Source organism: Rhea pennata, chromosome 1, assembly GCF_028389875.1.
Source record: "Rhea pennata isolate bPtePen1 chromosome 1, bPtePen1.pri, whole genome shotgun sequence".
Lineage (NCBI taxonomy): Eukaryota > Metazoa > Chordata > Aves > Rheiformes > Rheidae > Rhea > Rhea pennata.
The window spans coordinates 184,836,305-184,848,591 of NC_084663.1; the positions used below are offsets into that span (position 1 = coordinate 184,836,305).

General features: G+C 39.7%; 1 protein-coding gene across 1 annotated transcript in view; it reads left to right on the forward strand.

Annotated features, from left to right (window-relative positions):
* GTF2F2 (general transcription factor IIF subunit 2) overlaps positions 1–12,287 on the forward strand; it is a 97,076-nt gene that overhangs the window by 69,021 nt on the left and 15,768 nt on the right. Inside the window, exon 7 of the mRNA XM_062576331.1 lies at positions 11,068–11,167. Within this exon, the coding sequence (XP_062432315.1) occupies positions 11,068–11,167 (100 nt within the window). The remainder of the gene's footprint in view (positions 1–11,067; positions 11,168–12,287) is intronic.

Genomic DNA, 12,287 nt, shown 5'->3' on the forward strand with positions numbered 1-12,287 from the left:
GCATCGCCTGCGGGCCGCGGGGACGCAGCCCTTGGGCTCGGGAGCAGGCGCCGTTCCCTGCCTCTGGCCGCTCTCCGCTCGTGGCAGCACGGTCCCCTCCGGACCCGCGGCTCGTCAGGGTCGCGGCGGCGAATTTCAGGCTGCGGTGCGCGGCCGTGTGTTGTGCTGGGGGAGGGCTGCGCTGGGAAACCTCTTGTTTTGCAAAATAAGAGGAGATAAAATACGGGTAAACTACTTGAACAAACACTGCACAGCTGTTGAGCGCTGCACAGTTGGCAAAGGGAATAGAGCTGGCTGAAAGAACGATGATCAAACATAGAAGAAAAAAAGAAAAAGGTGTTTTCTGCTTGGACAGATGCATCCTTCCGCCGGCTCTGCGACTCGCTCTGCTCCGCTTCTTCGTTTCCTCAGCTAGCGGGAGAAACGGCTAAGCTGTCCAGCTGGAGGATAAGCACGACTGCTCTCTCACACGGACTAGGGAGAGGGACGGGCTGCCTTGCCTTTGCGTGTCTGCTCTGGTGTTTACAGCGTGGGATTTCTGACGCTGCTGAGCCTACACGGCTTTTCTCTCTAACCTGACGCTAATTTGGTTTGTATGAAGTAGGAATTCGGAGTTCGCTCAACAGCGAGCCGGTTCTCTTAGCTTGCCGGCGAGAGTGTCGGGTGGGTTAGGTCAGCGGTTTAGCGCGAGCGTGTGGCTAAGCTGCCGAGCGGTGGCTGGAGCGCCCGAGAGGAGCTTTTGAGCTAGAGCGACAGTACGCGGTCAGTGGCACGTTAACACATGTGCCTGCGCAGTGCTGCGTGGAAGCAGTCGCGTTTCCACGGCCTTCGCGGCAGCCTCTGCTGGTTGCTTCCACGCTGATTGTAATGGAAGGAGGTGGAGGTCCTCAGAAGGGCCTGCCGCTCCCCGGTATTTCGGGTCTCCAGGCTGAGGAGCGAGGAAGCTGAGGAAAACCTTGAGAGTCTGAGCCAGCGAGGTTTTCCGGGGAGGTATTCCAAGTGTTTCCCAGATTGCCACAATCTGTTAAATTGTTTACAGTAAATTTCAACTGGAAGAGCCGCAAGGGAGGCAGCTGCTGTTGCTGTTTGCAGAGCTACCAGGGGTGCCGGGAGGTAGCTGCAAAGTGGAGACGTAGAGTTGGCAGCGCGTAGCCAGAGGCACGGTGCCGGCAGCTCTAACTCCCTAACGAGGTTTTGAGAGAGAGTCGGTACCGCTTGAAGAGGAAGGGAGGTTCAGCTTGAGACACTGAGGAGAGCTAGCAAAAATCCTGCGGATTTAATTTCCATTTTGGGACGTGTCGCCAGCAGCCTGCCTCTTTCTTTCCAGCTTGTCTTTAGCCATGTGAGCGATTTCATCAAAAGAACTGCAGAGCGAATTGGCTGAGCTTGTAAGTCATCCGCCTTTTTACCAAGACTTCAGGGCCTAGGCTTTTCGGTGTTTGGTGAAGATGAGGCTTTCCTGTCAAGGACACTTCTTCCAAAAGTTCTGCTTTCTTGTTACCCATAGTAAAATGTTACGTAATTTCTAGATCTGCAGGCACTGACAGGAAATTTTTGCTTTTTGTTGGCTAGACTTACCAGTCCCTCTTATTTGCACCCTTGTTTTCAAAGTAACAGCAAGCACCGCAGATTACTTGTGGCAAGAAAATACAGATTTTATGACTTTGAGACTGAAATTTTTTGTTTTCATTTTAGAAGTATTTAGTGGTTGAGGATTTAAAATTCCTCTTCTAAAATCTAAGTCGTTTGAAATATATCTAACAAGCAGAAAGGTGAATTTGGTAAAAAGCGATCTGGAGACTAAGGAAAATGGAAGCAGGAAAGGAGACTACATCTTTGAAAACTGAAGTGAGAGGGAGGTTGTATCTTTAAAAAAGTACAGTAAGAAAGGCATGGTCTTACCATGATTCTTCATTTCTGTTTTCTTGAAACATGACAGGATATTTTTCTATAAATGACATCATAGCACAATAAAATTGAAATTCTGAGCTTGAAGTATTGCTGAATACTCTTCAGTCAGTGCTACATAGGAGGAAAATTTAGATTATCATTTGATGACTGTAATAGTCATTTCTGTCCTTAAAATATGTAAATACTGAAGTAACTTCATTTTTAAAGATCTATTCTGTCTTGTTTTTTATGTTAGGAAGACAGATTTTTTTCTTCCCTCTTATCTAGTCAGGCATAATATTGGAACTAATTGGTTTACGTTATCAAAGAAACTATTCAAGTTGAAGTTTTTCTTAAACAGGAAATGATTTATAGCTCAGTCCCGCAGGCTGCTGAGAACAGGCACACTCACTTCACCCCGGGCAGACTGGTGGGAGAGTGGACACAGCAGAGTAACCGAGACGGACCTAAAATACAGGACCTTGTCCAGTGACCCCAGAGAAAGTCTCCTTGGCTCACCTTAGCTGGGAAGGCCAACATCACGTAGCACAGAGCCACGGCGAAGAGCAGCCCTTTCATGTTTGCTGGAGACAAGTCCTCACCGTGGTTGCCCATCAACCTCGTAGAAGAAAAGAGCAAGAGCTGCTCAGATCACAGGCTTTCATCTAAGCTTACTTCAGCTGTGTGCCCACTCTTCCCAGCCATCTGCGCTGAGCTGTAGCACCCTACTAAAACATTTGTTTGACAGTCCCTGAAGTCTGGCTGAGACCAGGATGCCAGACTGGGTCATGTTCAGGAAGGTGTTCAGATTGGGTCAGGTGCAGGTAACACGGTGCTCGGCTTTAAAGATGGCTTGTGCCACTTTCCCGTTCGAGTCGTTGTCAACCTGTTGTGGGCACATGCGTAACTTGTTGCCTAGATCAAAACTCTAGTGCTCTGCACCGGCACGGTTTAACCCTTTCTATCAGGGACTCAACCCACACTGTCTTTCCTTAGCGGTCTGAATTTTGTCAGCAGCATTTCAGCATTGGTCAAAACCATGTATTATGTGTTTTATTTCTTGGTTAATTGATTGGTACTGTTTTGTTTGCTGAAGCTTTAAAATAAACTTCCCTTTTAGTGAGAGAGATCTGCTAACATACAGCTGTAAAGCAAGAAACAGTCTTCAGCTAGCAGTAGAGGAGATAAGATTTGGTATTTCTTACTCTCCTGCCTTAAAAATGCACTTCTTAAAACTGTCTTTGCGTTATTTGATATCGTTTGTACATTTTCAAGAAGTCTTAACTCTTCACCATAGCAATTCAGTCAATTAATTCCTTCTCTAGCTTATCTTTTAAATTATCTAGTAGCATAAAAGAGGAAAAAGTGCTACTGTATAATTGTTTCCTGAAGGATCTTTTCCTTTCTTTTTATAGGAACAGCCAAAATATGGGTGCATGTGTATGTACATAGTTAAAATGGTATGTGATTCTTTCTAAAGGAATGTATCTGTTTTTAATCCAAGAGAGTAATCTTCATGTTAAAATTAACGGACTGTACTACTTCTGTCCTACTTAGGTGGCTAATGACTCATTTTTCCTAGATCTCAAGTCTTTACCCTCTGTAGTATTAGTAATAGTCTTGTGAGTTACCTGATGCTTCCAGGCAGGGAAGCTATTTCACTGTGTATTCATTCCTAGCCATGTTTAAGATACAGACATCTGCGTGTGTTGTACAGATTGCTGTAAAGAACATGTAGGATGATTCAGAGGTAAAGGTCTCCGTTTAGTTAGATGGATCCTTCCTACATGGAAACCTTAACTGAACATAAATCCAAAGGCAACTAGGACTTTTCAACCTTCTGTTTACCCTTCCTATTTTTTTTCAGAATATGTCAGCCCAAATCCTTATCTCATGTGCCTGCTTAAGGTAGCTTGCATGCACCAGACAATACAAAAGTACTTTCAGATCTTTTTTAAACCGAGTTTTAGAATTTTTTTGTCATGCAAATGAGCCATAAATGTAACTACTCATGTATAGTTACAACTGTATCCCGCAATTTTACCTACTTAGAAACTAAGATGAGCTGCTCTGTATACCAGTACTGTATATAATAGAGCTTGTGTTAATGCACCTGCACCCTGGTTAGGGTCTCGGAGAAGATTGTTCCTTCTCGCTCTGTTTTTGAATTTGATCTCTTCACTTGTGTTAGGATTTGTGTCGGATTGAAAACTGGACAGAACAGAGGTATTTGTGGTGAGCATATTAATAATAATAATAAAAAAAATTGAGAGTACAGTAGAAGCCAATGAAGAAGTTTTTGTTTCCCTTCAGGCACTAGGTGATTGAATATGATGACTGCAGTATGAAAAGGACTGCAAAATCCTGACATTTACAACAACTGCAGAACTGAAAAAAATTCTCTGTTCTTCCGATATATGCAAGCTGTAATAAGAAAATGTTAGTTTCTTTGCAATAAGTTTGACTGATTGTGATTGGCCTTTCCATAGAGGCACGGCATGGTGACTGTGGAAGGAGCTTTTCATCCTGCTCAGGAACTATGCTAGATTGACCCAAATCGCCCCTAGAAGAGCAAGGAAGGTACAGAGTTACCACGTGGCTGCCTTGCTTCACAAAAGGGAATGGTCCCGCTGCATAAAAGATCTCCCTGAAATACATTTCATTTTCAAGCTCACCCTTGAGTAACAAACCTCCACCAGTATCCCCAGTATGGGTCAGTCACTGCCTGAGCCTGAGTCCATTAGCATCAGATCGCTTCTATAGAACTGTCCATTAGACATGTGTGAACTTAACATATCCAGATTGAACATATCCATGATGCCAAGCAGATACTGTGATTTTCTTCATGTTAACTGCGCTAGGGCATCACTTTAGTGAATAACACCAGGGAATGTTATCATTCAACTGTGTCACTCCTAGAATGCTTCAGTCAGTGTTATTTTTGCGTTAGTTATCTTCACATTCTCCACCCAAAAGGATTTAAACCCTTTTAGTAGTTTGCAACACTAAACCCGGAGAGAAAAATGGGATAGTAGTGGTTTTATTCAATTACTCCCATTTTATCAAACTGGAAAATAAAATGCATCAGAAATTGTTCCTTGCTTTTGAATTGTCATTCATTTCATCTCTTGTATTATATCAGAGAAAAATGGATAAAATTAGAGTTTCAGTTATGACTATGGTGCTTGTCTCTATATTGGATCTGAACATACCATATACTCAAATGATTCATTGCTCAGCCTTCAACACACACAAGATGCCAACTTCAAAGAAAAAAAAACTAATAGGTTTCCTGAACTCAAAGTAATTGCAGCACTTTTCTTGAAATACCAAGATTTCAGGACTTAAATTAGTTACAGATCATATTCTATAGTAGTAATCTGAGACATTTGGTTGTTTAATGCTGGCAAATGCATTTCACACCATTTCCATTCAACCTGTGTCTGCCTACCTCTATTCCTTATAACTGGAAGTGCATTCACTTGCTTCGCCTTTGTGTGTGTACTGGCGTAACGTTCAGTGTCAGAAGGACGCTGTTAGTCATCCGTTAAGTGGGCTGCAATTAATCCCCTTCCATTTAACATGAGATAATCGGACTTTTCTTCTGCAGCAAAAAAAACTTGCTTAATTTGCACGTTGCTAGTTTTAACATTTCATAACATAGATGAAGTACTTTGTACTTCAGCAACAGTTGCCCTGATTATTATTAGTTAATCTGCATTTTCTCATTGGAAGTCGTTCTTGTAATTTCCTATGCAGTTTGTGGTTGGGCTGTTTCACAGAGTTGCTTTAGTGGGATGTGGCCAGCAGGTACCGAGTTCTCTTAGTTATCCCTGAAATACGAAAAATTGAGAAGTTTCAGCATTTCTTGGGAGTGTTCATCTCGATCATCGCCTCATTTGTTATGTAATTTATGCTCTTGCTCATCAAAAAAGTTAGAAAAGAAGCAAGGTGTGGTGGTCCAAATAAACATGAGAGGTGTGAAGCTATATCATTACATATATTACTTAATTTAATAGCTTGTTTTGGAAGTGATTTTGCAGGAAAAGGAAGTTGAATAGGCCTCTCTCATGTCTCGGCGGCAGCTTAGCAAAATATAAAGGCAAAGAAAAAGGTTTTGTTGTTCTCTCCAGGTATCCTGAAACATCATGTAATGCAGCCTGTGTGTGGTTCAAGTGCAAAACTATTGAGTAGGGGACTGAAAGAGCGTTATTCCTTGGCGTTCAGTCCTCTGGCACAGTGCTGGGAACTTCTCTGAGGAGTCAGTAAAAACTCTGCAGACCTTGAGAGTTTTTGTTTCTACCCCTGCAAAGCTCTGGGCTGCAGACCTGCTCTTTTCAGGTGAGATGTGTCTTTGAAGTATGATGGTGCACAGAGAGAGAGGCAGATCAACCTTTGCTTTTTTGCATCAAGAAGGCTGAGTCCTTATATTTATATAAGGACTTTATATATAAAGGGGCCCCTATATAAATAAAACGAAGCACAAAAAGGTAGTAAAGCTTTACAGTTCTGTCTTTATGACAGTTTCTTCAGAAGGGTCAAGAATTCAAGCCTAGCAACATTTCTGATTAATACCTGCTTCCAGTCTTTGAAACTCTTGTTTTGTGATAGATTAATCAGAGGAAATCATCTAGTCTCAAGCTCTTGGTTTTATTTTTCGTTGCTGGAAGATTAGTTTCTTTAAAAGCCAGTGCGCATCTCTTCATAGGAATGTACATGTTGCCTTCATCTGTCTCTTCTTATGAGTCTGCTGCATATTGACAAGTACTGTACAATTATTTCTAACCCACTCCAATTTTTCCCCCTTTTCAACTGTAATCACAATGACAAATCAGGGTTGCAGTATAAACTATATTTTGCTGGGGAGTGACTGTGGTGGATTTGATGCCATGCTGCTTATTTGCTGTATTTCAGGGCAGAAGAGCTATATTTGATCTTGGGGGTGGAAGAGAAAACTACAGTGTGCAAGCTGGTGGCTGCTTCATGTTGTTAATTTATTAGCAGTTTTGGAGAAAGTCTGCATTCTGTTAATATTTTTCAGGCCCGATATTAGCATGAACTATAGTGCTAGCTGTTTCAACAAGAGTTCATGTGGAGAATTTAAATCCTTGGAGACTTCTATATAGTTCTGATCCATAACTAAGGCTTTTAACCGTCACACTCATACAAATCCTTATAAAGAGTAATAGAGTAAAAAGCCACTGCTCCTTTAAATCAGTGTCAGCAGTGACTCAGAATGTCTATTGATTTTTTTCTTTTTTATTCCTGCCAACAGTTTCAATTAAGTTTCAGCAGAGCCACTCTGAGAAGAAAAACTGTTAAAATCTTTATTTTTAATATATAAGCTTCATGGTATTTTGGTGTAATATTGCTTTTTAAAGTAATTATATCTGTGTCATTTTAAAGCATCAGTCTAACGTGCTGATGCAATGCCAAGTGCGTGGCTTTTATTGTAAATTTTGGAGTGTGTAACTAGTATAATATGTTAATATATATTTTGTTAGCTTTTTTAAACAGCAGCTATACAAGTTTAAAAAATCAGTTATATTGCCCCGACATACCACTTTTGGAATATGAGAGAATTACGGTAGATTTTTGAGAAACTCCACACCATATTTACAATGCAAATAGTGTCGGTAGCAACAAATAAGCAGGGTAAAGTGATACAGGCTGTTCATTTTTTTTACCCTGTAATGCGCTAAGGAAATTTCATGCACACAGTAAAAATTTGCTGATTTGGGGGTACGGACCACCTTTGCCGTGCCCTTTACTTGTTTGTATTTGCGCATTCTGGGGAGCCCAACCGTAGAGGCTGCTGCAAACACGGTTACGTGACCGTTAGTCAGCAGGGAGATCCCGTGGAAGGAAAGCAGTCTCAGGGGCTGTCAGTCTCCCGGTGGATCTGGCAACTTCAGAAAATTTAAATGAGAAGGGCAGCCATTAGGGAGAAGAGGAGCAAGGTGCACGTGTAGAATAAATGCATATTAATGGCAAGTTTTGCCTCCCGAGCCACTGTGCCTCCCATTTAGATTTCCATATTGTCGTGTGGCAACTGCTGTAATTGCTTGCATTAAAAAGTAATGCCAGAGATGTGATGTATTTTTAGTTCTTTCTATGGCAATTTATCAATTAGGAACAGGAAGAAAAGTTACTACTGTACTGTTAGCCAGTTTTCTAAAGACTGAGGTCTATAGATCATAGTTTGGAAACCTTTGGCACAGGTTTTTTTCTTTGCTTTCGATGTTGTGTTCTGGAGAACTTCACTATCATCAGCCTTGAAGATCTCTTTTAAATGTATTAATTCTCCTACACATTTTGTTGGCTACCATTCTGGAAATTAGCAGCTTATAGGTTACAATAAAAAAAAATGGATGTGTGTCATATATAGCAAGTCTTGTTGAGTAAAAAAATATTAAGAAATAAATTGCTGGTGTTCTTTTATACAAAAAAAAAGATTAATTTATGGAAATTACACTGAAGTGGGCAACGAGATTTCCTGCATTTTGATTTTAAAATGCCAGAACAGGGAGAGACCTTTAACATTCAGTGGTCCAAATTTCATGACAGGCTCTAGGTTAAAGAGATCTCTATTTTGTACCTCTTCAAATTTCTAATTTATTAAGATGGTGGAGAGGCTCTGCCATAACATTAGAAAGCTCTTCCTTCTGAGACTAGTCTGAGGTGTTAATCTTTATTTTTAGTATTCTGGCTGTGGTCTCCACGGGATGAGCGGTCATGAGGCCTCGTTAGTTCACGTCATAAGAGAAACTTAAAGCCTTACCTAGAAGCTGTTAATGAATAGGTGTTATATAAAAAAAATCTTTACAAATAAATAAATAGGGCTTGTAGCTTAGCACTTGGAGGTAGTGCTCGTGGTGTCGTTGTGCTCCCTGAGAATGTGCAGCAGCCCATCTGCTGTCCTCCACTGTCCCAAGGGTACCTTACCTGGTCGGGAACAGGCAGGAGGGAAAAACAGAAGAGAAAGGAATGGGAGCAATCAGAGGAAAAGGAGACTACCAGAAGGTCTGAAGAAGGTTATTTTGGTGGTCTAGTGACAGATCACGTATCCAGTTTTCCTTTGCTTTCAGAGCATGGTGGATTTAGATGTCTAATCCATCTCCAGGAGCCCCCATTTCATGACTAAGAGTAATATCGGCAACAAGGTTGAGCAGGAAATGTGCGCCAGCTTCCGTTACTGAACGGAGAATGGTGAGAGAGAAGTGAGGTGAAAGACAGATACAGTTGGGAAGAAGGAGGACTCAAAAACTCCTCAGGACAAAACAGTAGGAAAAAGGGGGAAGAACTGTAAGAGGAGATGATAAAAAAAATAAAAATTTAAAAAAAAAGAGGCTTTCATAAAAATAAATAAATACAAAGATGTTATTGAGACCAAAAGAGAAAAAGATTAAGCAATGAAGAAGTGGGGGAAAACACAGACTTGGAAAGAAGATATTGATTTAGCTTTCCTGTAATGCCCGGTGCTTCCTTCTTTGCAAAACTTAAGCATTCAGGAGACCTTTGGTAACAAAATCAATAAAATCTGTAAAATTATTTAATTAGATTGAAGACCAAAAGATAAACCCTCATGATAAAAACTTTTACCTTTATTTGCTCGAGCAGTGGTAAAAAGAGCTCACTGCTCATTTACCCAGAGATCGATTTCCCTTCAAGCTGAGAAAAAACAGGCTACATTGAGACAGAAGAAGGCATTGACGTACCTTCTCCTGATTTAGAAATTTCAAATACAGGGCAGTGATTGTTTACGCGTCGTTAAAAGTATAAAACAAATTGCAACTTTTAAAATATTCAAGAGGAAGCAGATATATACCTATGTACAAGAAAAAACTGCTGGCAACTATTGTTCAGAGATGCTAGCTTTGAAGGGTTGATTTTATTTCCAGTTTCTATAGCTGGTGAATTTACTTCTGAATTTAACATTTATTTCAGTTGTGATTTATTTAGGTTGTTCAATTTAAATACAGGTTTTTGGATATGTTACGTTTTTACTGAAATAAAGAGATCAGTGCGGTCTAACATTTCCACTCTTTTTAATGCCTGATTTATCACAGATTTGTGTTTTACATTAGTAGTAAACATGTCATTACTATTTGCATTAACGTCATACTTATTTTTCTTTTCAAAGCAGCAAACATTACTACATTTATTACTGTAAAAGTTTTACATTGTGTCTCATGAAATTTGATTCTTCTGCCTATAAAATATACCTTTGAAAACAAAATTACTTCACTGATGATAACAATTTAGCTGTATCTAAATATTAATGGGATGTGTCATGAAGACCTTCTCTCCAAAGGGATGTTGCTCTCCTGCTGCTTTCTCAAGCCTGATTTCTTGTGCCTGCATTTCAAATAGTAATTCCTCAGTGCTAAAACCAAAGTAAGCAGAGCGCTCTGTCTGAACCGTCATAAGTAACCTCCAAACTACACAGGCAGAAACTTGGCTAAATTTGTTCAACCTCAGACCTTCTCATAGTCTTTCCAAAGTAGGACTGTGCGTCACCTTTAGCTGTTCTGTTGAGACTTGATTGCACATTGTTTTGAACCTGGATGGAGTTCTCTGCATTCATGTTTTTTTTAAAAATATGCTCTTCAAACAGGTATTTGGATGCTGTTGCTGAATTATAATGCCAAAGGAAAGGTTAGGGATTTTTTTTTCTTTTTTTAACCTTAAAGTACATCAGACAGTCATGAAGTCTGATGTTCCCTGTTGTCTGAAAGTCTATAAAGGTAAATTAAGAGTTTTTTCAGCCTTCAGCTGAGCAATCTAGGAGATCTTTTTTTTTTTTTTTCTTTTAATTTGGATTGGTTTTGGTCTTCATTTAAGAACAAGGGCTTCTGTTCCACCTGGGTATCAGGCTTTGGGGATAAAATTTGTATTCTAAAGCAGTTTTTGGATAAGTTTTCTCTTCCCTTCAAATTGCTATTTTTCAGTATTTCAATATTTGCTGTAACATACAGTGTCCTAATAATCCATGGTGTTTTCAAGCAGAAATAGAGTAGGAAAATTAATTCAGAGAAGTGCATTTGTTTTGCCGTATTATTTGTTTGCTGCTGACCTTTGATAAGGGCTGGTTTGTACTTGCAGACTTCTAGATTTCATTTTGTTTGTGTGCTTGTTTGAAACTTTTATTAATTTTCTTTTATTTCTGTTTTGAAGACTACAGATAGAAGAATCTTCTAAACCTGTCAGGCTATCACAGCAGCTGGACAAAGCTGTAACTACCAATTATAAACCTGTGGCTAATCATCAATATAACGTAAGTAACTTTTAATGTACTCACTTTTCCTCTTAGCCAGTACAAGTCTCTTGGGACTCCCAGAATCTCTGTAGACCTTCTGTCCAGACCTTCTGCAGTCTTTCTGCTCGCTAGCAGGCTGCTATCACTGGAAATGTTCCATGATATCTGTTTCTTTTTCCCCCCGTAGTTTGTTTTCTGGGTATCTTCTTTCTCTCTCAAGACCAACATCACTGAGGTCTGCCAATTCTAACTCTCTTGTGTTACCTGATGGTGGGCAGATCTCTCTTACACCAGCCTTTTTTGATTCCTTTATTACATTCTTCCTCTGGTCATTTTTGGAAATGTAATTTTAAAGTTTTAGAATGAAAGGCAGTTTTAGCTTTGGGCTGGGAGATGTGGAAGCATTCCTTTGGGCCAAATAAAGTATCATGTGGAGGTGAGAAATGACTAGAAAAATATCTTTAGTTTCCAGTCCTCTGCAGGAACTGACCTAAGTAGAAAAGAATAACAACTGATACATCTTTTTTACAGTTTCATACCTTCACAGTACATTTTATCTTTATTAGCTTTGCCAATAATACACCCACACTTGTGTTCCAGATCAGTTGATGTACATACAAACTGTAATGTCCTTTTTCTTAAAGATCCTGAGTAATTTATATGTATGCATATATAATCACTGTTACTGTTTGAATGTGAGAAGTGTTAAGTCATACTAAAAATGAGTCACCATGTTAGTCACTTAAACTTTTACACTTTTTGTTAAGATTTTATTTACATAAAACAAATGACAATATACTCTGTGATATTTAAGCATTATTCCAAAAGGCAGTCTCTTTTCACAGAACCAAAAAAAAATCATTTCCCTCTCATAGGACTGTTTGGAGTAGTTACTGTTCAAAGTCTTTAGCTATACATGGATGATCATACCAATATAACTATTTCAATTAAGGGAATGACATTTAATCAAAATAGTCACACCAGTATATCCTGCAATTTTATATGAATATATGGATGCTTTATGGTGCTACTGCTATTTTCCTTCTTTAATTCTAGAATAAGCTGTAGTGATTTACAAAGTCTCTTTCTACTGGGAAGCTCTGACATTTCATTGACACTAGCAGTATAACTGTACCCT